A 27,101-nucleotide genomic window follows, 5' to 3' on the forward strand; every position below is an offset into this window, starting at 1 on the left:
TTTTGTATTTTCAGGAGAGGTGAGGTTTCACCATGTTGGCCAGGCTGGTCTCAAACTCCTGAGCTCAAGTGATCTGCCCACCTCAGCCACTCAAAGTGCTCGGATTACAGACATGAGCCACCACGCCCGGCGTCTTTTCTAATCACAGTGGAATGAAACCAGAAATCAGCAGCAGAAGGAAAACTGGAAAATTACCAAACGTGGAAATTGAACATCTCACTTGTAAACAACCAATGGATCAAAGAAGAAATCACCAGGGAAATTAGGAAATATCTTGAGATGAATGAAAATGAAAATACAGGCCAGGTGCGGTGGCTCTCGCCTTTAATCCCAGCACTTTGGGAGGCTGAGGTGGGCGGATCACCTGAAGTCAGGAGTTCAAGAGCAGCCTGGCCAACATGGTGAAACCCCGTCTCTACAAAGAATACAAAAATTAGCCGGGTTTGGTGGCACACACCTGTAATCCCAGCTACTTGGGAGGCTGAGGCAGGAGAATTGCTTGAACCCGGGAGATGAAGGTGGCAGTGAAGTGAGATCACGCCACTGCACTCCAGCCTGGACGACAGAGCAAGACTTCGTCTCAAAAAAAAAAAAAAAAGAAAAAGAAAAGAAAAGAAAAAGAAAACGAAAATACAACTTACCAAAACTTGTAGGATGTGGCAACTGCACTGGAAAGGGAACTTTATAGCTGTAATCACTTATACTAAAAAAAAGAAAGATCTCAAATGAACAATCTAACTTTACACTGTAAGGCTCTAGAAAAATAAAAACAAAATAACCCAAAGCTAGAAGAACGAAGGAAACAATGGAGCAGAGAAAAATGAAATAGTAAATAGAAAAATAATCGAGAAAATCAAGAATATCAAGAGTTGCTTCTTTGAGAAGATTAACAAAATTGACAAATTGTTAGCCAGATTAACTAAGAAAAAAAAAGAGAAGACCCAAATAACTAAAATCAGAAATAAAGAGTGGAGGTTAAAACCAATGTTACGGTTCCACCGTGGCCTGTGGCCCAGGGACTGCTTCGAAACTACTGGGAGCGACTACTGCGGAAGCTTCCGCAGAGCCGGCCGGGCTTTCCCAGTCCTCCGTGGGGACCAGCATTAGCAGTACAGGGCCCAGCCATGTTTACAGAGCCAGCAAATGATACCAGTGGAAGTAATGAGAATTCCAGCCTTTTGTACAGTATCTTTTGGATTGCAGCTCCCAAAAACAGACGCACCATTGAAGTTAACTTGTGTGGGAGAAGAAACCCTCAGAAGCTTATTAAAGTTAAGAACAGTATAGGCGGGCACGGAGGCTCACACCTGTAATCCCAGCACTTTGGGAGGCCAAGGTGGGCAGATCACGATGTCAGGAGATCGAGACCAGCCTGGCCAATATCGTGAAACCCCGTCTCTACTAAAAATACAAAAAATTAGCCGGGCATGGTGGCATGCGCCTGTAGTCCCAGCTACTCGGGAGGCTGAGGCAGAAGAATCGCTTGAACCCGGGACGCGGAGGTTGCAGTGAGCCGAGGTCGCACCACTGCACTCCAGCCTGGGCGACAGAGCGAGACTTTGTCGCAAAAAGAAAATGAAAAAAAAAAGAACAATACAGATGTTTGTCCTGAATGTGGTCATCTGAAACAGAAATGTCCTTTGTGGCTACTGCTATGAGAAAGTGCACAAGGAGACTGCAGAAATCAGAGGACAGATAGGGAAACAAGAAGGGGGGCCTTTTAAGGCTCCCACCATAGAGACTGTGGTGCTGTACACGGGAGAGACACCATCTGAACAAGATCAGGGCAAGAGGATCATTGAACGAGACGGAAAGCGACCATCTTGGTTCACCCAGAATTGACACCAAAGATGTTAAAGGGATAGCTTCACAGTAAATCATTTCTCCTGAAATAGAGGAAGATTCTTTATGTTGTTGTGCTTGTTTTTTAATTATCAATATAGTTTAACACATTCTTTCTAAGCAGTTTTGTGTGGGATAATTTGAAGAATATATTATGAGTAAATGCTGAAAATTTTGTTTATCCAAAGGCTCAATGGATTATGTTTCTATTACATATAAGGATTAAGTAAATATAAAATTTCCAGAACAAAAATAAAAAATGTAAAATTTATAGCAAGAAAAAAAAACAATTTTACAGAAATATAAAGGATCTTAAGAGACTACTGTGAATAATTATAGGTCAACAAATTGGATAACCTAGATGAAAGGGACAAATTCCCAGAAAACAAACCCACCAAAACTGAATCATGTGGAAATAGAAAATCTGAACAAATCTGTAATTAGCAAGGACACTGAATCAGCTATCAAAAACCTCCCAAAAGAAAACCTCAGGACCCTAAGGGTTCACTCATGGATTCTACAAAGCATTTAAAGAAGAACACAGATACCCCTGAAACTCTTCCAAAAAAAAAAAAAAAAAATTGAAGAGGATGGAAAACTTCTAAACTCATTTAATGAGACTAGCATTCTCCTGATACCAAAGCTAGACAAAGGCACTACAAGAAAACTATAGACCAATATCTCTGATAAATATTGATTCAAGGCCGGGCACGGTGGCTCAAGCCTGTAATCCCAGCACTTTGGGAGGCCGAGATGGGCAGATCACGAGGTCAGGAGATCGAGACCATGCTGGCTAACACGGTGAAACCCCGTCTCTACTAAAAAATACAAAAAATTAGCCGGGCGAGGTGGTGGGCGCCTGTAGTCCCAGCTACTTGGGAGGCTGAGGCAGGAGAATGGCGTGAACTCAGGAGGCGGAGCTTGCAGTGAGCTGAGATCCGGCCACTGCACTCCAGCCTGGGCCACAGAGTGAGACTCCGTCTCAAAAAAAAAAAAAAAAAATTGATTCAAAAATATTCAACAAAATAATAGCAAACAGAGTTCAACAGCACATTAAGAGAATTATACATCATGACAAGTGGATTTATTACTGAAATGCAAGGTTGGTTCAACATATGAAAATCAATCAATGTAATAAACCACATTAACAGAATAATGGAAAAAGTCCACATTATCACCTCAACTAACATAGAAAAACATTTGACAAAATTTAACAGCCACTTATGATAAAAACACTCTATAAACTAGGAATGAATAGCAGGAAAATACCTCAAGATACTAAAGGCCATATATGAAAAGCCCACAGCTAACATCATACTTAACAGTGGAAGATTCAAAACATTTCCTATAAGATGAGAAACAAACAAGGATTCCCACTATCATCACTTCTATTCAACATTGTATTGGAAGTTCTAGCCAGAGCAATTAGAAAAGAAAAAGAAATAAGAGGCATCCAAATTAGAAAGGAAGAAATAGTTATGTCTAATGATATGATCTCATATGCAGACAACCATAAAGATTACACACACAGACACACACAGAGAGACACACACACACCTGTTAGAACTAAAAAATAAATTTAGTGAAGTTGCAGAATACAAAATCAACACACAAAAATCAGTTTCATTTCTCTAACAATGAACAATTTGAAAAGGAAATTAATTTTAAAATTCTATTTAGAATAGAAAAGGCCAGGCGCAGTTGCTCACACCTGTAATCCCAGCACTTTGGGAGGCTGAGGCGACCAGATCACTTGAGGTCAGGAGTTTGAGACTAGCCTGGCCAACATGGCAAAACCCTGTGCCTCCTAAAAATACAAAAATTAGCCAGGCATGGTGGGGCATACCTGTAATCCCAGCTACTTGGGAGTCTGAGGCAGGAGAATAGCTTGAACCCGGGAGGCAGAGGTTGCAGTGAGCCAAGATTGTGCCACTGCACTCCAGCCTGGGCAACAGAGTGAGACTCTGTCTCAAAAACAAAACAAAACAAAACAAAACAAATACTACAAAGTGTTGCTGAAGAAAACTGAACTGAACTGTGTTCATGGATTGGAAAATAATATTGTTAAAATGTCAATAGTACACAAAGTGATCTACAGATTTATTGCAATCAGTATCAAAGTCACAATAGTATTTTTTGCAGAAATAGAAAAATGTATCCTGAAATTAATATTTCAAGGGACCCCAAGTACCCTAACCAATCTTTTAAAAAAGAACAAAGTTGTATTTTTCCCACTTCATGATTTCAAAGCATATTACATAGCAGCCAGGCGTGGTGGCTCACACCTGTAATCCCAGCACTTTGGGAGGCCGAGGCAGGTGGATCACGAGGGTCAGGAGATCAAGACCATTTTGGCTAACACGGTGAAACTCTGTCTCTACTAAAAATACAAAAAAATTAGCCGGGCATGGTGGCGGGTGCCTGTAGTCCCAGCTACTTGGGAGGCTGAGGCAAGAGAATGGCATGAACCTGGGAGGCGGAGCTTGCAGTGAGCCAAGATCACGCCACTGCACTCCAGCCTGGGTGACAGAGCCAGACTCTGTCTCGAAAACAAAACAGAACAAAACAAGCATATTGCATAGCTACAGTAATCAAAACAGTGTGGTACTGACATAAAAACAGACATATAGACCAATTCTAATACATGTGTAGTGGTTTCTGATTGTTATTTTAGTTTGCAATTACCACTACATACCTATTATAAAGGCTAAAATCCAAAAAACTGACAACACCAATTGCTGCTAGGGATGTGAAGCAACAGGAACTCTCATTCATTGCTGGTGGGAATGCAAAATGTTACAACCACTTTGGAACACAGTTTGGCAGTTTTTTATGAAACTAAATATACTCTTATCATATGATGCTATAATCACACCCTTTGGTATTTACCCTAGTGAGTTCTAAACTTCCATCCATACAAAAACCCTCATATGAGATTTTTTATAGCAGCTTTATTCATAATTGCCAAAACTTGGATGCAAGCAAGATGTCCTTCAATAGTGATAAACAAGCTGTTGGTACATTCATACAAGGGAATATTATTCAATACTAAAAAAAATGAGCTATAAAGCCATAAAAAAAAAGGATGAATCTTAACTTCAGATTGCTAAGTGAAGGAAGCCAATCTGAGAAGGCCACATACTGGGATTCCAACTATATGACATTCTAGAAAGGGCAAAACTATGAAGACAGTAAAAAGGTCAGTGGTTCAGAGAGATTCAGAAGTGGTAGTAGGGAGAGAGTAGGTGAAACACAGGTAATATTTAGGGTTTGATACTGTAATGGTGGACACATGTCATTACACATTACATTTGTCATAACCCATAGAAGGTACAACACGGAATCAACCCTAATGTAAATTATGTATTTTAATTAATAATAATATATCCATATTGATTCATCAATTCTAACAAATATACCACACTAACTCAAGATGTTAATAACAGGAAAAATAAGCAGAGTGAGGTGGTATATGGGAACTCTCTATACTTTCCACTCAATTTTTCTTTTCTTTTATTTCCAACTTCTATTTTAAGTTCAGGAGTACATGTGCAGGATGTGCAGGTTTGTTACATAGGTAAATGTGTGTTATGGTGGTTTGCTGCACAGATCATTCCAGCACCTGAGTATTAAGCCCATAATCCATTAGCTGTTCTTCCTTATGCTCTCCTTCCTCTCACTTCCCACCCTCTGACAGCCCCCAGTGTGTTTTGCTCCCCACCATGTGTCCATGTGATTTCATCATTCAGCTCCCACTTGTTTGTGTCCTTTCTGATTTCCTTAAGCAGTGTTTTGTAGTTCTCCTTGTAGAGGTCCTTCATTTCCCTTGTTGGCTGTATTCCTAGGTATTTTATTCTTTTCGTAGCAATTGTGAATGGGAGTTCGTTCATGATTTGACTCTCTGCTTGCCTGTTGTTGGTGTATAGAAATGCTAGCAATTTTTGCACACTGATTTTTGTATCCTGAGACTTTGCTGAAGTTGCTTATCAGGTTAAGAAACTTTGGGGCTGAGACAATGGGGTTTTCTAGATATAGGATCATGTTACTTGCAAACACAGATAGTTTGACTTCCTCTCTTCCTATCTGAATACCTTTATTTCTTTCTCTTGCCTCATTGCCCTGGCCAGAACTTCCAATACTGTTTTGAATAGAAGCCCAGTTCTGAGCCCTTGCTGGAGAGGTGTTTCAGTCATTTGGAGGAAAGAGGACACTCTGGCCTTTTGAGTTTTCAGTATTTTTGCACTGATTCTCATCTTTGTAGGTTTATCTACCTTCAGTCTTTGAGGTTGCTGACCTTTGGATTGGATTTTTGTGTTTGTTGTTGTTTTCTGTTTGTTTTTCTTTTTAGAGTCTTCCCACTCTTCCACAGGGCTGCTGTGGTTTGCTGGGGCTCCACTCCAGACCCTAGTTGCCTTGGTTTTTCCTGTACCTGAAGGTATCACTGGTGAAACAGGAAAGATGGCACCCTGTCCCTTCCTCTGGAAGCTCTGTCCCAGGAGTGTACTGGCCTATTGCCAGCCCGAACACACCTGTAGGAGGTGGCAGGAGACCCCGGTTGGGAGGTCTCATCTAGTCAGGAGGAACAGGATCAGGGGCTTGCTTAAACAAGCAGTCTGGCTGCTTTTTGGTAAGGCACCTGTGCTGTGTTGGGGATCCCTTCAGTCCCCAAATGGTTTGAGCTCTCGAAGGCCCACAAACTGGACCAGCTGAGAAGCCCAGACGGCCAAGGTGGTGGCCTGCCCTGCCCCTCAGGCACTCCATCCCACGGAGAAATTAGAGCTCTGTTGGCCCTGTAGAACGTGAGTGGGGGTGGCCAGATGCCCCATCTAGGAGGACCCGGCTGGGAGGACCTGCCCTGCGAGGAGGAGTGGATCAGGGTCCCACTTAAAGAAGCAGCCTGGCCACACCTTGACAAAACAGCTGTGTTGTGGTGGGGAACTGCCTCTGCCCGTGTCACCTTAGACTCTCCAAAGCGCGCAGGCTGGAAGGGCTAAGTCCTCCTCCAACCAACCCAGGTGGCAGCCCTCCCCTCCCCCAGGCACTCCCTCTCAGGGAGAAATCAGAGCTCTGTGCCTAACACGTGAGGACGGGTGTGGCTGGAGTGCCTGGCTGGGAGGTCCCACTCAGTGAGGAGGAATGGATGGGGCCCTGCTTAAAGAGGAAGTCTGGCCACAATTTGGCAAGGTTGCTGTGCCGCGCTGCTGGGGGTACCCTTCCTCCTCTGGACCATTTGGACTCTCCAAAGCCTGCAGGCTGGAATGGCTGTCATTCAACCAACACAGGTGGCGGCCTTCCCCTCCCTCAGGCACTCTGTCCCAGGGAGAGATCAGGGTTCTGTCCCTAATATGTGCGGGTGGATGTGGCTGGAGGGCCTGGCTGGGAGGTCCCACCCAGTGAAGAAGAATGGATCCGGCGCCACATAAAGCAGCAGTCTGGCCACGATCTGGCAACGCTGCTGTGGTGCTCTGTTCTGGGGACTCTTCCTTGTCTGGGCCGTTTGGACTTTCCAAAGCCCACAGGCTGGAACAGCTGAGTCGACCAAACAACAGAGATGACGCCTGCCTATCCTCAAGAAGGTTCAGTCTGGGCCGGGCGCGGTGGCTCAAGCCTGTAATCCCAGCACTTTGGGAGGCCGAGACGGGCGGATCACGAGGTCAGGAGATCGAGACCATCCTGGCTAACACGGTGAAACCCCGTCTCTACTAAAAAATACAAAAAAGTAGCCGGGTGAGGTGGCGGGCGCCTGTAGTCCCAGCTACTCGGGAGGCTGAGGCAGGAGAATGGCGTAAACCTGGGAGGTGGAGCTTGCAGTGAGCTGAGATCCGGCCACTGCACCCCAGCCTGGGCGGCAGAGCAAGACTCCGTCTCAAAAAAAAAAAAAAAAAAAAAAAAAAAAAGAAGGTTCAGTCTGGTCTCAGGTAGGCTCCACCCTGTTGCCAGTAGCTGGCTGGAATTCCAAGCCAGTGAGTCTTACCTTGTGAGGTGCAGTGGAAGTGGGGCCTCCAGAAAGACGCCACTCAGGCTGGGTGCGGTGGCTCACGCCTGTAATCCCAGCACTTTGGGAGGCGGAGGTGGGTGGATCACCTGAGGTCAGGAATTCAAGACCATCCTGGCCAACATGGCGAAACCCTGTCCCTACTAATAATACAAAAATGAGGCCGGTGTGGTGGCAGGAGCCTGTAATCCCAGCTATTCAGAAGGCTGAGGCCGGAGAATCGCTCGAATCCGGGAGGCAGAGGTTTCAGTGAGCGGAGATGCCGCCACTGCTCTCCAGCCTGGACAACAGAGTGAGACTCTGTCTCAAAAAAAAAAAAAAAAAAAAAAAAAAAGAGAGAGAGAGATGCCACTCAGCTCCCTGGATTCCGCCCCCTTCCTAGGGGTATGTGGGGGACCTCCGGCCTTGTCTCCTGCCTCATGTCTGAGTTGCAGACATGTTTGTTGGAGATCCTGGGCCAGAGTATGTAAAGCTCCTAGGTCTGTGGGTGCCTGAGCGGCTGCTCTGCCCAGACTCAGCTGTGTGTGTCAGACCCAAGGCCCTGGAAGCGTGGGCTCACAAGGGGATCTTCTGAGTTGCAAAGATCCATGGGAGGAGCATGGTTTCCAGGGTCGCACAATCACTCACCGCTTTCCTTGACTGGGTGTGGGGGTGTTGCTCCCGGTTGGGCTGTCGCCCCACCCTGCTTTTCTTCATTCTCCGTGGGTCCAGTTATTTCCCTAATCAGTCCCAATGGGAGAACCTGGGTATTTCAGTTGAAGGTGCTGTATTCACTCGCCCCTTTCGTTCCTCCCACTTAATTTTTCTGTAAACATAAAACTGTTCAAAAAGTAAAGCCTATTAATTTAAAAACTATTCTAGTAGTGATATCATATTAAGGTTTTGCAAAATGTTATTGAGAAAACTGGGTAAAGTGTATTATTTCTTGCAACTGGCTATGAATGTGAATCTACAATTATCTCAATAAATTTTTTAAAAACCTCCACAAAGACATGGAAAATATGAGGAAAAAAGAGGAAAAACACAATTATACAGTTTAATTATACATAAATGTATATAATTAAACATTATATACACTAAATGTATATAATTATACATTAATAGGAGTTCTAGAAAAGAGAACAGGGTAAATAAAAGGAAGGAAATTATCAAACAAATAAAACAGTGATTTCACAGAGTAGAGACACGAATTCCAGATAAAAAGAGTCCACCCACAAAGTGCTCAGCAAAACAGATAATGGAAAAAACATCCCAGTTCTGAGTAGGTCATTGTGACATTTCAAAACATTAGGTGTCAAGAAAAATGTTAAGCTTTCAGAAGTGGGGAAAACAAGTTGCCAAGAAAGGAATGACAATAACAATAACATTAACATCTGAGTTCTAATCAACAGTGATGACAACGCACACTAAAAGCGTTATCTTCAAAACTCAGATGAAAGAATATTTTAAACATAGAATTCTAAAGCTAAACTGTCCTTATGAAGGTCAAATAACAACTACATTTCCAGACATGCAAAGAACCCCAAATTTACCTTGTTTTATGCCTAGTGTTCCGTTTTTGGAACACTAAGCATGTGAGAATTATTTATATTGTACTGCTGAAGCTCATTGCCAAAGTCTGATGGCAGAAATTTTAAAAATGCAACCTCAGGCATAAATGGGTTAAGAAGTTACTTTATCATAAGTAGGTATGTACAGGAAAAAGAAGAGAAGTTACTTAAGGATGTTCTCCAACAAAATGCATGATGCATCAGTCACGGTTCTTGGATTCAAGTAACAGAAGCGGACTCTAGTTAAGTTATGCAGGAAAGGGATTTATTATGAAGTTATCAGTTAGCTCACAGAAGTCTGGAGAATCAGGCTGAAAACACAGAGTGGGAGCTAGGAAGATAGGCAGGAGGAACCACAGCTAAGGGCCCACTGCAGAAACAGCCTGGTTAGAAGGCTGCTGCTGGTACTGGTACTCCCACTACTCCTACCAGTGAACCTTATCCTACCAGCACATGGCACTGCAAAGGAGCTCTAATTGTCCTGACATCTGTTGTTTTGGTTTATTTGTTGTGGACTTCAGAGTTGAGTTAATCATAATCTGCAATTCACGGCACATTATCACCAGTTCACTGAAGGCTGCTCTTTTACCTGATTTGTTTTATTCTTCTTCTTCCCCATCAGTCCCTATCCTCACTCTCATTCTCCTGCCCAACTTAATTACACTTAGCCTCTTAGTGTAATTAATACATGTAAACTTTCAACCCACCTTTCATATGTTTATTTATGTGTATATCCATGATAATACACTGTTGTTTTACATTTTCATAAAGAGAATTACGCTACAAGTATCACAGTGTTTCTCACTTTTTTCACTCAGTACTGGGTTTTGGAGACCTATCCATGTGGCTCTATGTAAATCTAGCTTATTACTTTTAATTGTTTCATAATTTTCCATTCTATGAATATACGACAGTTTACTTACCCCATCCCATGGTGATGAACACCTGGATTGCTTCCAATTCCTCACTACCACAAACAGTGCTGCCATGAACAACCTCAACTATGTTTTCTTAAGACCTGTGTGAGAATTTCTCTGGAATATATGCCCAGAAGCAGGACTGCTGGGTTGTAGGGTATTCACATACTTAATTTCATGGGTGCTGCCAAACTCTCTCTGGAATACCCGTGCCAGTTTACATTCCAACTCACGGTTGCCCTTTTCCTCACATCCTCATCAGCCCTTGATAACATCTGGCTTTCTACATGTTACCATTGCTGTAGTGACTTCTCACCATTATTTTAATTTTTGTTTCTCAAATTATTAGTAGGGATAAAAATCTCTTAATATATTCAAATCTCCCCTTGTGTAAACTCAAGTTTCCCCTTCTGTAACTTATTCTTCATATCCTATGCCCATTTTCCTATTGCATTTACTATCTTCTTTTTCTTTTTTTTTTTTTTTTTTTTTTTTTTTTTTTTTTTTTTTTTTTTTTTGAGACGGAGTCTTGCTCTGTAGCCCGGGCTGGAGTGTAGTGGCCAGATCTCAGCTCACTGCAAGCTCCGCCTCCCGGGTTTACGCCATTCTCCTGCCTCAGCCTCCGGAGTAGCTGGGACTACAGGCGCCCGCCACCTCGCCCGGCTAGTTTTTTGTATTTTTAGTAGAGATGGGGTTTCACGGTGTTAGCCAGGATGGTCTCGATCTCCTGACCTCGTGATCCGCCCGTCTCGGCCTCCCAAAGTGCTGGGATTACAGGCTTGAGCCACCGCGCCCGGCCGCTACTATCTTCTTTTTCTATTTATTGTTCTTTTGTCAGGTTTGCATATCACAAACATATTCTCCTAATCTATCATCCTTCTGTTAATTTTGTAATATTTCTGGTTTATTTGTGTTGCTGGCTCCAGATTCAAAGCCGTGAAAAGATTAGTCAGTCCTTGTTGCCTCGTGGTCAGGGAAAGTAAGTATCTGACCACCATCATTTTCCATAGTAAGAAGTGGGATCCTGCCTCTCACCAAGACTCTAGAGGGAAATCCCCCAAAACAGGATGAAAGGATGTTCGGGAGCACTAGAGTTCATTCCTTTGGTTGTCTAACATCCACACATACTCTTCCTCCCATACTTACACTTTGAAAAAATGTTTCCATTGAATGCAGTGTAAATATACCTCATGTAAACCAAACATGCACCCATCCCCTTTCCAGAGTGAAAAAACTGAAAACATAAATTAGAATGCTTTCAGGGGCAAGCAATAGAAAACCCAACTCAAGCTGTCTTGAATAGTAAATGCAATTCATTGGCTCACTTAACTGAAGAGTCCACGGGCGGGGAGACTTCAGGCATGGCATGATCCGGAATATGGTTCCATTTCTGTGATTCTCTTGGCTCCGCCTCCTCCATTTTTCAGCTCCATCCTCAGGTAGGCCTTCCGCATGTTCACAAGATGGCTAACAGCAGCAACCAGGCTACATGCTTCTTTGTTCTTATCCAAGGGAAGATAGGTCATCTCCTCCCTCAAAAGCTGAATAAAAGTCCTAAGCCTCATTGTGATTGGGTCATCCCTGAACCAGTCATCACTGTGGCTAGGAGGGTGAAATTACTCAGATCAGTTTATACCAATAAAGGCCTACACCTAGAGCTGGTGGTGGGGTGAATCCCACTCACATCCCATAGTTGTTACACAGCGGGAGAGGAGTGGAACGGATGCTGCAGAACAACTACAATGTCCACTACAAGGGAGTAAACTAAGAAAGAGGAAGATATGGGGTCCAAGAAAGATTGGGTTTGTATTAGGCCATTCTTGGATTGCTACCAAGAACTACCTGAGACTAGGTAATTCATACAGAAAAGAGGTTTAGTTGGTCATGGTTCTGCAGATTTTATAGAAAGCATGGTGCTGGCATCTGATTGGCTTCTAGGGAGGCCTAAGGTAGCTTACAATTATGGCAGAAGGCAAAGGGGAAGCAGGCGTGTCACATGGTGAAAGCAGGAGCAAAAGAGAATGGGGGGTTGGGGTGCCACATACTTTTCATCGACCAGATTTCCCAGTAACTCACTCACTATTGCAAAGATAGTACTGAACCATGAGAGATCGGCCTCCACGACTGAAACATCTCCCACCAGGCCCCACCTCCAGCATTCGACATGACATTTGGGTGAAGATAAATATCCAAAGTATATCAGAGTCCAACCTAGAAGAATAATGAAGAGGTGTCCCAGGATGACAGCTGTGCTGCAGGCCTACAGAGCAATCAGTCCAAATTGGAATAGGAGGACGGAGGACTCCAGGAAGAAGGCATCTGGGAAAAAGGGGGATTCAAATTATTTTATACTTTCCTTGAGAATTTGGAATAACTTTAGGTGATAAAGTCAGACAATGCAACGAAGAAAAGAAAGATAATTAGAAACTCCAGGGGAAAAAAAACTGTACAAGAAAAGAAATATAGGCCAGGCATGGTGGCCCACATCTGTAATCCCAGGATTTTGGTAAGCCGAGGCAGGTAGGTAACTTGAGCCCAGAAGTTTGAGACCAACCTGGGCAATATGGAGAAACCCTGTCTCTACAAAAAATACAAAAAACAAATTAGCTGGGCATGGTGACACACCCCGGTAGTCCCAGCTACTCGGGAGGCTGAGACAGGAGGATCTCACCTGAGCCCCAGGGATCAAGGTTGCAGTGAGCTGTGATCGTGCGACTGCATGCCAGCCTGAGGGACAGAGCAAGACCTTGTCTCAAAAAAAAAAAAAAAAAAAAGGAAAAAAATATATAATCATACTATGCTAATTGGATCTTTCTGGAACAACAATATTTATATCATCACAATAGGGTAAATACTTATCAGTCCCAGATTATGCAGCTATTTTAACAGTTTCATTTTTGCTATTCACGTGAAACTGCTGCCTGGAATTTTCTATTCTCCTGTAACCATCCTATATTATTCCTGTCTCAGGATGACATAAATTATGGTTACAAACAGGATATAAATTTTTTTTTTTTTTTTTTTTTTTGAGACGGAGTCTTGTTCTGTCCCCCAGGCTGGAGTACAGTGGCGCGATCTCGGCTCACTGCGAGCTCCGCCTCCTGGGTTCACACCATTCTCCTGCCTCAGCCACCAGAGTAGCTGGGACTACAGGCGCCCGCCACCACACCCGGCTAATTTTTGTTTGTATTTTTATTAGAGAAGGGGTTTCACCGTGTTAGCCAGGATGGTCTCGATCTCCTGACCTCGTGATCCACCTGCCTTGGCCTCCCAAAGTGCTGGGATTACAGGCTTGAGCCACCGCGCCCGGCAGGATATAAATTATTAACCTTCGGGCCGGGTGCGGTGGCTCACGCCTGTAATCCCAGCACTTTGGGAGGCTGAGGTGAGTGGATCACCTGAGGTCAGAAGTTTGAGACCAGCCTGGCCAACGTGGTGAAACCCTGTCTCTACTAAAAATACAAAGCAATTAGCTGACCGTGCTGGCGGGCGCCTATAATCCCAGCTACTTGGGAGGCTGAGGCAGGAAAATCGCTTGAACCCAGGAGAGGAAGGTTGCAGTGAGCCGAGATCGTACCATTGCACTCCAGCCTGGGTAACAAGAGCAAAACTCAGGCTCAAAAAAAAAAAAAAAAAAAGTATTAACCTTGTTAATATAAAAGTAAAAGTACAGATGGCAAAAGTTAAGATACAGAAAGGAGAATATAAGTCTTAGTTAAAGGCACAAAGGTAAGGAATAGAGAATATGTAATTAGTGACATGGCTATATTGGGGAAATGAGAGGAGGGCATTTGGGTGGTGTAAATAACAGGAAGTCAGTAGATGATGACTAAAATTGATAAATAAGTTAATAAATAGAAAAATCCGTATATATTTAGAGATATGAAGATAATTACCAGAAAAAAAAAACAATAAAACAGTTAAAGACTAGTAGATCTCCAGGTCAAGAAGACAGATTTACCACGTGTTTATCTCCACTTCCTCCTGAGACCCTGCTAAAAATGATCATAAATAAATTTTATTTATTTTTATTTACTTATTTTTTAAATTTTTGAGACAGAGTCTTGCTCTGTCTCCCAGACTGGAGTGCAGTGGCGTGATCTCAGCTTGCTGTAACCTCCGCTTCCCGGTTCAAGTGATTCTGCTGCCCCAGCTTCCCGAGCAGCTGGGATTACAGGTGTGAGCCTCCATGCCCAGCTAATTTTTGTATTTTTTTTTTTTTTTTTTTTTTTTTTTTGAGACGGAGTCTCACACTGTCGCCCAGGCTGGAGTGCAGTGGCCGGATCTCAGCTCACTGCAAGCTCCGCCTCCCGGGTTTACGCCATTCTCCTGCCTCAGCCTCCCGAGTAGCTGGGACTACAGGCGCCCACCACCTCGCCCGGCTAGTGTTTTGTATTTTTTTTAGTAGAGACGGGGTTTCACCGTGTTAGCCAGGATGGTCTCGATCTCCTGACCTCGTGATCCGCCCATCTCAGCCTCCCAAAGTGCTGGGATTACAGGCTTGAGCCACCGCGCCCGGCTAATTTTTGTATTTTTAGTAGAGACGGGGTTTCACCATATTGGCCAGGCTGGTCTTGAACTCCTGACCTCAGGTGATCTGCCCACCTCGGCCTCCCAAAGTGCTGGGATTATGGGCATAAGCCACTGCACCCAGCCATAAATAAAATTTTAAAAAGGTAAAAACACACAATGATGAAGACAATGGGAGCAGGTTCATCAGCAGAAGAGAGATTTCATCTAATTTCTGGAAGATAGGAAGTAAATGGAGGAATGGTGACTGATGGAGCATGGTGGAGGAAGCCACAGCCTGGAGTATGCACGGAGGTGATGCTTCAGAGGAAGGAGTTGCTCTTTCTCTGCAGGAGCCTGGAGTGTCTTGGTCTTGACAATGCCAGGTATGATGAAGGGTGGGAGTGAGATGTGGGGCTGAAAACAGGGATTTTAATTGAAAGGCTATATATAAAACTGTCAACTCATCCCTTTGTGTACAGTTTACAGCGGCCAGGTGTCTACCTATTAGGCAAAAAATGTAGAGTTCTTCTCTAATGAAACTGAACAACGTTAGAGAAAAGACCATGGCATTTGGCATTCAGAGAGTCTGCAGTATAATAGTCAGATCCCTAATTATACTTACAAAAAAAAAAAAAAAAACCAGACACCAGTTGCCTAGCCCTGTCCCCATGCACAGAGAGATTTTTATTGCTGCATTCTTAAATATCAGTTAACAACCACTGATCGGCAAGCATTTGAGAAAAGACTGCAACATCAAAGACAGAGACCAAAATAAACAAACGGGAAAGAATAATTCCAAAAGGTTTCAATACATGACATTCTGGAAAAGGTAAAACTATGGAGATAGTAAAAAGATCTGCTCCCCAGGCCCTTTCAGTCTGGGCTTGTGATGGGAGAGGCCGCCTCCAGGAGCCCTGAAATGCCTTTAGGGTCATTATTCCATTGTATTGATAACACCTGGTTTCCATTGTGATGTGGCCAGCCATACTAATTTCCTTATCAAACAGTAAACTCGGGCCTGGTGAAGTGGCTCATGCCTGTAAACCCAGCACTTTGAGAGGCTGAGGTGGGTGGATCACTTGAGGCCAGACATTCGAGACCACTCTGGCCAACATGGTGAAACCCTGTCTCTACTAAAAATACAAAAATTACTCTGGTGTGTTGGCGCGTGCTGTAATCCCAGCTTCTAGGGAGGCTGAGCCAGCAGAATCACTTGAACCTGGGAGGTGGAGGTTGCAGTGAGCTAAAATAGCACTGCTGCACTCGGCCTGGGCGACAAGAGCAAGACTCCATCTCAAAAAAAAAAAAAAAAAAAAAAAAAAAGCAACAGTAATCTGGCCATACCCTTATTATCTCCAATCAGGCTTTCTCATTTCTTTTCAATATGGAAAGGCTGAAAAGTTTCCTAATTTTTAAGTTCTGCTTCCATTTTGATTAACAATTCCATTCTTAAATCATTTCTCTCCTCTCTCATTTGACTATAACCAGGCGAAAGGAACAGGTTGCTCCTTCAACACTCTGCTTAGAATTAACTTCAGCTAGTCATGGAAGAGAGAATGGAATGGTGATTGGGCATTGGGAGATATTGCTCAAAGAATAAAAATTTTCATTTAAACAGGAAGAATAGGTTCAAAAGATCTATGGTACAACATAATGACTATGGTTAACAGCAATGTATTTATACTTGGAAATCACTAAAGGCGTAGATTTTAAGTGTCCCCACCACACACAAAAATGGTAAGTATGTGAGGCAATGCATTTATTCATTAGCTAGGTGTAGCCATTTCACAATGTATACATATTTTGAAACATCAGGATGTACTCCATAAATATTTCCATTTTTATTTGTCAATTTCAAAAAAAAAAAAAAGAAATGGGCTGGGTGTGGTGGCTCACACCTGTAATCCCAGCACTTTGGGAGGCTGAAGCGGGTGGATCACGAGGTCAGGTGTTTGAGACCAGCCTGGCCAACACAGTGAAACCCCGTCTCTACTAAAAATACAATTAGCCAGGCATGGTGGCGGATGCCTGTAATCCCAGCTACTTGGGAGGCTGAGGCAGGAGAATCTCCTGAACCTGGGAGGCAGAGGTTGCAATGAGCCGAGATCACGCCACTGCACTCCAGCCTGGGCAACAGTGCAAGATTCTGTCTCAAAAAAAAAAAAAAGAAAAGAAAAGAAATGGCATCAGCTAAATATCCAATTTCATTGCTCACAAGTTCTAACTTCCATAGAACACTAGGACATGGACATTGTGAAATGATTATATCAAGCTAATTAACATATCCATCACCTAGTACATTTATCATTTTTGTAGTGAAAACATTTAAAATCTATTTTTAAAGCAATTTTGGAATATACAATATATTAACTATAGTCATTATGCTTTGCAATAGATATTGAAAACTTATTACTTCTAACTGAGACCTTATACTCTTTGATCAACATCTCCCCATTCTCCACCTTCTCTCATCCACTCCCTGATAACCACCATTCTACTCTCTACTTCTGTAAGTTGGATTTTTTGGTTCCACATATAAGGACGATCATGTAATATTTATCATTCCATGGCTGGTTTATTTCACTTAGCATAAATGAAGGTATGTTCCTTCTATGCATAATTAGTTCAGAATTTTTATCATTAAGGGATGTTGAATTTTATTAAATGCTTTTCTGCATCTATTAAGATGACCATATTTTTTTCCATCATTCTATTGATGTTATGTATCACATTTATTGATTTGCATATGTTGAACTATCCTTGCATCTCTGGAATAAATCTCATTTGATTATGGTGTATTCTCTTTTTAATGTGTTATTGGATTTGGTTTGCTTGTATATTACTGGGCGTTTTTGCTTATATGTTCATCATGGATATTGGCCCATAGCTTTCTTTTTTTGTTGTGTTTATGCCTGATTTTTGAATTAGAGTAATGCTAGTCTCATAGAATAAATTCTGTTTAACACTTTAAGAATCATTTGAGAAGAACTGGTATTACTTCTTTATATGTTTGGTAGAATGTGGCAGTGAAGCTATTCAGACCTAGGATTTTCTTTCTTAGAAGACTTTTTATTACTGATGTAATCTCATTGCTCATTATTGGTATGTTCAGGTTGTTTCTTCTTGACTCAATCTTGGTAGGTCATTTGTGTCCAGATATTTATCCATTTCTTCTAGGATTTTCAGTTTGTTAGCATATAGTTGTTCATAATAGACTCTATGATGTTTCATATTTCTGTAGTATCCATTGTAATGTCTCCTTTTTGTTTCTGATTTTGTTTATTTAGGTCTTTTTTTTTTTTTTTTTTTGTTAGTCTAGCTGGCAGTTTATCAATTTTGTTTATCTTCTCAAAAACACTTTTTGAATTAGGAGGGCAGAGGAAGACCATTTCTTCCCCCGACCCCAACTGGAACACCAAATTTTAACAATTATCTACATATAGAAAAGCACCATCACAAGAACAAAAAATCAGGTGAGCAATCACAGTACCTGGATTTAGCTTCATATCTCTGAAAGAGGCATTGAAGAGGGCAGGAGAGACAGTCTGGAATTGCCAACACCACACCTCTCCCATCCTCTGGCAGTGTCTGTGTGGTGCAGAGAGAGAATCTGTGTACTTTGGAGAGGGAGAGTGCAGCAGACTGGGACGACTTTACATTGAACTCAGTGCTGCCCTGCTGTAGCAGAGAATAAAGCTGTGCTAGGCTCAGCCAGCACCTGTGCATGGAGGAAGCATTTGGACCAGAGGGAAGTCAGCCATCTGAGTGGTCAGAACTTGAGTTTCTCAGCAAGCCTCACCACCATGGCTGAAGTGATCTGGGGTCCTAGGTAAACTTGAAATGGAGTCTAGGACACAGGAACTGCCATTCCTAGGCAAATCCTAGTGTCTGGCTGGGCTTAGAGCCAGTGGACTAGGGAGACACCAGCTGGGGTAGCTAAGGGAGTGCTTGTGCCCTTCCTCCCCCAACCCTAGGCAGTGCAGCTCAAGGCAATGAAAGTGACTCCCTCCTTCTGTTTAAGGAGAGGAGACTGAAGAGTAAGCAAGACTTTGTCTTGCATCTTGGTTACCAGCTCAGCCACAGTAGGACAGGGCATTGGACAGAGTTGTGAGGCCCCCATTCTAGGCCCTAACTCCTGAATGACATTTCTAGATACATACTGGGCCAAAAGGGAACCCAATGCCTTGAAAGGAAGGACCCAGTCCTGGCAGGATTCATCATGTGCTGACTAAAGAGCCCTTAGGCCCTGAATAACCAGCACTAATATGCAGGGAGTATGCTGTGGGCCTTGAGCTCTGAGTGTACTGGCTTCAGGTGTGACCCAGAACATTCCCAGCTGTGAAGGCTAAGGTGAAAGACTCCTTCTGTTTGAGAAAAGCAGAGGGAAAAGTAAAGGAGACTTTGCCTTAAACTTTAGGTTAGGTACCAGCTCAGCTACAATGAGGTAGAACAACACACAGACTCTTGGGTTCCCTGAGTCCAGGCCTAGGCTCTTGGACAGCATTTCTGGACCTGCCCTGGGCCAGAAGGGAGCCCAATGCTTGAAGGGTGAGACCCAGGCCAGGCAGCATTCACCAAAAGCTGACAGAAGAGCCCTTGGGCTTTAACTGAATACCAGTCAAAATGGCTATTATTAAAAGGTCAAAGGCTGGGCGTGGTGGCTCACACCTGTAATCCGCACACTTTGGGAGGCTGAGGCGTGCGATCACCTGAGATCGGAAGTTCCAGACCAGCCTGACCAACATGGAGAAACCCCGTCTCTACTAAAATTATAAAATTAGCTGGATGTGGTGGCACATGCCTGCAATCCCAGATACTCGGGAGACTGAGGCAAGAGAATCGCTTGAACTTGGTAGGCGGAGGTTGTAGTGAGCCAAGATCACACCATTGCACTCCAGCCTGGGCGACAAGAGCGAAACTCCGTCTCAAAAAAAAACTTCTGCACAGCAGAAGGAAACAATCAAGAAACTGAAGAGACAAGACACAGAATGGAAAAAATACATTTGCTAAATACCCATCTGACAAGGGATTGATTAATAACCAGAATAAATAAGGAGCTCAAACAACTGTATTGGAAAAAAATCTAATACTCCAATCAAAAAATGGGCAAAATATTTGAATAGGCATTTCTCAAAAGAAGACATACAAATGACAAACAGGCATATGAAAAGGTGCTCAATATCACTGACCATCAGAAAAATGCAAATCAAAACTATAGTGAGATATTATCTCACTTCAGTTAAAATGGCTTTTACCCAGGTGGAACCAAGACTGCTATGGTTGCTGTTTGCGGTGGTCTAGGGAGGAAGAAGTTGACACACCTGGTAACGGCTGCTGTCAGACTTACACATCCCGGGACTCCCACGGTGCTTTTGAGAAGGGGTTGTTCACAATATAAACAGGTATCCAGCAATGAGGACCTGCCCACTCCAATGGAAAACCCTTATAAAGAACCTCTTAAGAAATGTATCTTGTGTGGAAAGCATGTAAATTATAAGAATGCATAGCTTTTGTCCCAGTTTGTTTCTCCATTTACTGAATGCATTTATGGAGGCACATTACGGGTCTTTGGGAAGAAACAGAAAGAAATAACTAAAGCAATCAAGAGAGCTCAAATAATGGGGTTTATGCCAGTTACATACAAAGATCCTGCATATCTCAAGGACCCTAGAGTTTGTAACATCAGATATCAGGAATAAATTCTATCACGTTACCACCAATAAACTTATTTTACAGTAAAAAAAAAAAAAAAAATGACTTTTACGCAAAAGTCAGGCAATAACAAATGCTGGTGAGGATGTGGAGAAAAGGGAACACTAATACACTGTTGGTGGGAATGTAAATTAGTACAACCACTAAGGAGAATAGTTTGGAGGTTTTTCGATAAAACTAAAAATGGAACTGCCGTATGATCCAGCAATCTTACCGCTGGGTCTATACCCAAAAGAAAGGAAATCAGTATATCAAAGAGTTATGTGCACTCTCATGCTTGTTGCAGCACTGTTTACAATAGCTAAGATTTGGAAACAACCTAAGTATCCATCAACAGATGAATGGATAAAGAAAATGTGAGCCGGGCGCTGTGGCTCATGCCTGTAATCCTAGCACTTTGGGAGGCTAAGGTGGGTGGATCACCTGAGGTCAGGGGTTTGGGGCCAGCCTGGCCAACATGGTGAAACCCAATCTCTACTGAAAATATAAAAATTAGCCGGACGTGGTGGTGGGCGCCTGTAATCCCAGCTACTCGGGAGGCTGAAGCAGGAGAATTGCTTGAACCCGGGAGGCAGAGGTTGCAGTGAGCAGAGATCAAGCCACTGCACTCCAGACTGGGCAACAGAGTGAGACTCAGGATCAAACAAAAAAAAGAAAATGTGGTACTTATACACAATGGAGTACTATTCAGCCATAAAAAGAATGAATTCCTTGAGACATAACTTTAGGTTGTTTATTTGTGATCATTCTTCTTTTTGTTTTCTTGTTTGTTTGTTTTGTTTTTTTTGAGACAGAGTTTCGCTCTTGTTGCCCAGGCTGGAGTGCAGTGGTGTCATCTCAGCTCACTGCAACCTCCCAGGTTCAAGCAATTCTCCTGCCTCAGCCTCCAGAGTAGCTGGGATTACAGGCATGTGCCACCACACCTGGCTAATTTTGTATTTTTAGTAGAGACGGGGTTTCTCCATGTTGGTCAGGCTGGTCTTGAACTCCCGACCTCAGGTGATCCACCCGCCTTGGCCTCCCAAAGTGCTGGGATTACAGGCATGAGCCACCGCACCTGGCCGATCATTCTTCTTTTTGACTGTAGGTGTTTATTGCTATAAAATTTCCTCTTTGCTGAATCCCATAAGTTTTGGTATGTTTTGTTTCCATTTTCGTTTGTCTCAGGATATTTTTAAATTTTGTGTTTAGGAACATGTTGTTTAATTTTCATTTATTTGTGAATTTCCCAAAATTCTTTTTGTTATTTATTCCTAGTTTCATACCTTTCTGGTTGAAAAAGACACTTGATAGTATTTCAATCTAATTAAATTTGTTAAGACTTGTTTTGGCCAGGCATGGTGGCTCACACCTGTAATCCCAGCACTTTGGGAGGCCGGAGCGGGAGGATCACCTGAGGTCAGGAGTTCAAGACCAGCCTGACCAACATGGGGAACCCCCATCTCTACTAAAAATACAAAAATTAGCTGGGTGTAGTGACGCATGCCTGTAATCCTAGCTACTCATGAGTCTGAGGCAGGAGAATCGCTTGAATTCGGGAGGTGGAGGTTGCAGTGAGCCAAGATCATGCCGTTGCACTCCAGCCTGGGCAACAAGAGCGAAACTCCATCTCAAAAAAAAAAAAAAAAAAAAGACTTGTTTTGTGACCTAACATATGCTGTACCCTGGAGAATGTTTCGTGTGCTCTTGAGAAGAATGTGTATTCTGTTGCCATTGAATGGAATGTTTTTTATATGTCTGCTATGTCCATTTGGTCTAAAGTGTATTTCAAGTCTAATATTCCCTTATTAATTTCCTGACTTGATGATCTGTCCATTGTTGAAAGTAGGGTATTTAAGTTTCCTAATATTATTATATTACAGTCTGTGTTTGAATCTATTAACATTTGCTTTATATATGTAGGTGCTCCAATGTTGTATGCATATATATTTATAATTGTTATATCTTCTTGATAAATTGTTTGCTTTATCATTATATAATGACACTCTTAGTCTCTGTATTAGTCCATTCTCACATTGCTATACAGAAATGCCTGAGACTGGGTAATTATAAAGAAAAGAGGTTTAATTGGCTCACAATTCTGCAGGCTGTACAGGATGCATGCTGCTGGCATCTGCTTGGCTTCTGGGGAGACCTCAGGAAACTTACAATCATGGCAAAAGGCTAAGGAAGAGCAGTAATGTCACATGGCCAGAGCAGGAGCAAGAGAGAAAGGGCCAGAGGTGCCACACACTTTTAAACAACCAGATCTCACGAGAACCCACTCACTATCACAAGGACAGTATCAAGAGGGATGGTGCAAAACCATTCATGAGAAATCCTCTGCCATGATCCAAAAACCTCCCATTAGGCCGCACCTCCAACATTAGGGATTACAATTCAACATGAGATTTGGTGGGGACCCAGATCCAAACCATATCAGTCTTGTTTTAGTTTTTGACCTAAAGTTTATTTTGTCTTAAATAAGTATCACTACCCCTGTTCTCTTTTGGTTTTCATTTGCATCCCATCCTTTCACTTTCAATCCATGTGTGACCTTAAAGGTTAAGTGAGTCTCTTCTAGGGAGCACATAGTTGGGTCTTGTTTTTTATTCATTCTGTCACTCTATGCCTTTTGATTGGAGAATTTAATCAAGATAATTATTGATAGATAAGAACTTCTGCTGCTATTTTGTTGTTTTTCTGTTTTTTGCTTTTGTTTTTGTTTTTTTCTTAGACGGAATTTCACTCTTGTTACCCAGACTGGAGTGCAATGGCACTATCTCAGCTCACTGCAACCTCCGCCTCCCAGGTTCAAGCGATTCTCCTGCCTCAGCCTCCTGAGTAGCTGGGATTACAGGTATGTGCCACCAGGCCCGGCTAATTTTTGTATTTTTAGTAGAGACTGAATTTTGCCATGTTGGCCAGGCTGGTCTCAAACTCCTGACCTCAAGTGATCTGCCTGCCTTGGCCTCCCAAAGTGCTGGGATTACAGGCATGAGCCACCGCGCCTCGCCTTTCTGGTTATTTTATAGAGCCTTTGTTCTTTTCTTTCTCTTGCTGTCTTTCTTTATGATTAGATTATTTTCTCTAGTAGTATACTTTGATTACTTACTTTTTATCATTGTATGTCTACTATAGGTTTCTGTTTTGTGGTTACCATGAGGCTTACATAAAACATCTTACAGATACGACAAGCTAGTTTGAGCTGATAACAACTTGACTCTGATCACATTAAACAACTGTAAACTTTAACTCCACCCTGCACTCATTTTATGTGTACAATGATACAATTTACATCTTTTATATTGTCTATCCCTTAACAAATTATTGTAGCTATTATGTTTTTAAGCTTTAAAAACACTGATCATATTTCAGATTATTGCACACTGAGATAGTCTTTCTGCCAGCACTTCATGGTTACACCATATCATTTGCAACTGTGCTTTTGTATGGCTTTTTAAAAAAGTTTTATTTTATTTTTAATTTCCAATAATAATTGTATGTACTTATGGGGTACAATGTAATGTTTTGATACATGTATACACGTGGAATTAATTAGTATATACATCACATCAAATATTTATTATTTCTTTGTGGGAAGAATATTGATTGATTGATAGAGACAGGGTCTAACTATGTTGCCCAGGCTGGTCTCAAAGTCCTCAACTCAAGTGATCCTCCCACCTCAGCCTCTCAAAGCACTGGGATTACAGGCCTGAGCCACCATGCTTGGCTGAAAGAACATTTTTAAATCTTCTCTTTTAGCTATTCTGAAATATACATTAGTATTAACTATAGTTCCTGTGCTGTGCAATGGTACACCAGAACTTATTAATCTAACTGTAACATTGTAACCATTGACCAACATCTCCCCTTTGCCTGTCCATTCCCACCCCTTTCTCCCCAGCCTCTGCTAACCACCATTCTACTCTCTACTTCTAGGACTTAAGCTCTTTTAGAGTCCAGATAAAAGTGAGATCATATGGTTTCTGTCTGTCTGTGCCTGGCTTATTTCACTTAACATAATGTTCTCTAGGTTTATTCATTCATTCAAGTTGTTACAAATAGAATTTCCTGTTCTTTTAAGGGTGAATAGTGTTCAATTGTGTGTGTGTATATATATATATATGAGACATATATATATGTCTGTTTTGTGGTTACCATGAGGCTTACATACAACATCTTACAGGTACGACAACAATGTTTTAACAATGTTAATATATATATATGATATTTATATTATATGTGAGACATATATGTATATATGACATTGTTAAAATTTATTCATCCTTTTATGGTCATTTAGGTTTTTCCATGTCTTGGCTGTTGTGAATAATGCTGCAATGAACATCAGAGTGCAGACATCTTTTTGGCATACTGATTTCAGTTCCTTTGGGCACATACCCAGTAGTGGGATTGGTGTATCATATAGTAATTCTATTTTTAGTTTTAATTTTTTTAGGGGGTGGCCTTAAATCACGTGTTTATTTTTTTTATTTTATTTTTAGTTGACACATAATAATTATACATATTTATGTGGCACAGTGTAGTACTTTGATACGTGAATACAATGTGTAATTATTAAACCAGGTTCATTAGGATAGCCATCACCTCAATCGTTTATCATTTCTTTGTGTTGGGAACATTAAAAATTCTCTTTTCTAGCTTTAAAACATCTACAATAAATTATTGTAAACTATATTCACCCTATAGTGCTATAGAACACTATAACTTATTCCTCCCATCTAGCCATAATTTTGTATCTGTTAACTAGCTTTTCCCTACCCTACCTTCCTCCCTCCCCTTTCCAGCTTTTAATGACCATGATTCTACCTTCTACTTCCATAAGCTGAATTTTTTTAGCTCCCACATATGAGTGAGAATTTCTGCATTTATCTTTCTGTACCTGACTTATCTCACTTAACATTATATCCTATCCTCCAGGTTCATCCAGGTTGCCATGAATGACAGAATTTCATTCATTTTCATAGTTGAATAGTATTCCACTGCGTATATGTACCACATTTTCTTTATCCACTCATCTGCTGATCGACATTTAGGTTGATTACGAATTGTGGCTACTGTGAACAGTGCTGTAATAAACATGAGGTTGCAGAGATCTCTTCGATATATTGATTTACTTTCTTTTGGATAAATACCCAGCAGTGGGATTTGTGGATTATATGGTAGTTCTATTTTTAGTTTTTTGAGAAACTTCCACACTTTTTTTCCATAATGACTGTACTACTTTACATTCCCACCAACAATGTATAAGAGTTCCCTTTTCTCCACATCCTTATCCACATTTGTTATTTTTTGTCTTTTTGCTTTTGTTTTCTTTTTTTTGCCTTCTTCCACATATTCTAATTTGTCTTTTTGATAATAACTATTTTAACTGGGGTGAGACGAAGTTTCATTGTGGTTTTATCTGCATTTCTCTGATTAGTGACGTTGGGCATTTTTTCATATACCTTTTGGCCATTTGTGTATCTTCGTTTGAGAAATGTCAATTCAGATCATTTGCCCATATTTTAATTGTATTATTATTATTATTTTTTTTGCTGTTGTTATTATTTGAGTTCCTTATATATTCTGGTTACTAATCCTTTGAGAGCCTCTCAAACCTTTTCTATGGATGTGCATGCTCATGGTTATACACATTCTCCCAATCTCATAGAGTCCTACTGGCAACAGTAAGCTACCTTCTTTTTCCTAGGGCAGTACGCTGAAAGGCTGTAACATTGGATGATGCATGCTCCACACCTCTCCCTCCCTCCTGAAGAAGACGTCTCGGGGTCCTGTTCCTTCTCCTGATCCTACAGAACTGTGCTGGCTGCAGTATGCTGTCTACCTTTTATCTTTCTTCTTGGCTGCCCCCAGGTGTTCAAACTATGCCAGTTCCCTCAGAAATCTCATACTGGAGATTGGTTGAGATAGGACAGAAACGGATCCCTCAGGTAGTGCCTCAAAATACTAGGGATGCATGCTCCACTATCTCCTCCTCCTGAAGGAGAAGTCGTGGGCTGAGACCATCTCTCTCAGCACTGAGCTGGGCCAGTGTAAGGGGGTGGCTTATGCAGGTAAAGTGAAATTTCTCTTCTTACCTGTTTCAATGTGGCTGTTACTGATTTTGTGCTTTTTTGAAGAACGACAATTTCTTAACTGGATTCTGAATTACTAATAAAGGTATTTTGGTCTCTATATTGTTAAATTGCTGTTTCTGTGGTGGGATCAGGGCTGGGACTTCCTATTCTGCCACTTTGCTGACATCACTCCTAGATCTTACTTTTCTCATAGAAACATTTACAAGCATACATTTCCATCTAAGCACTATTTTAACTAAATCCCATAAAATTTAATTTGTTGTGTATTTCATTTTCATTTTGTTCAAAACAGTTTTCTAATTTCCCTTATGATTTATTTCTTTACCCATGGATTATTTGGAGTGTGTTGTTTAATTTTCAAATTTTTACTGATACATAATATTTGTACATATTTATGAGGTACATGTGATATTTTGTTACATGCATGTATGTGTAATGATCAAGTTGGAGTATTTAGGGTATGCATCACCTCAAGTATTTATCATTT

The 27,101-nt window shown here is 41.7% G+C and overlaps 3 protein-coding genes and 1 pseudogene across 26 annotated transcripts in view; 3 read left to right on the forward strand and 1 right to left on the reverse strand.

The window, feature by feature from the left end:
- Positions 1-1,842, forward strand: part of LOC126946760 (39S ribosomal protein L32, mitochondrial-like) — a 41,408-nt pseudogene extending 39,566 nt beyond the window's left edge.
- TSR2 (TSR2 ribosome maturation factor) overlaps positions 1-27,101 on the forward strand; it is a 1,158,091-nt gene that overhangs the window by 523,051 nt on the left and 607,939 nt on the right. The window lies entirely within an intron of this gene.
- HUWE1 (HECT, UBA and WWE domain containing E3 ubiquitin protein ligase 1) overlaps positions 1-27,101 on the reverse strand; it is a 650,778-nt gene that overhangs the window by 280,052 nt on the left and 343,625 nt on the right. The gene's annotated exons all lie outside the window — the stretch shown is intronic.
- LOC126946587 (28S ribosomal protein S18c, mitochondrial-like) lies at positions 20,081-20,515 on the forward strand. Its single transcript, XM_050777122.1, has 2 exons — positions 20,081-20,238; positions 20,323-20,515. The coding sequence occupies exons 1-2, from the start codon at positions 20,093-20,095 to the stop codon at positions 20,513-20,515; spliced, it is 339 nt and encodes a 112-aa protein (XP_050633079.1). The 5' UTR covers positions 20,081-20,092.

Source organism: Macaca thibetana, chromosome X (assembly GCF_024542745.1).
Source record: "Macaca thibetana thibetana isolate TM-01 chromosome X, ASM2454274v1, whole genome shotgun sequence".
Classification (NCBI taxonomy): domain Eukaryota; kingdom Metazoa; phylum Chordata; class Mammalia; order Primates; family Cercopithecidae; genus Macaca; species Macaca thibetana.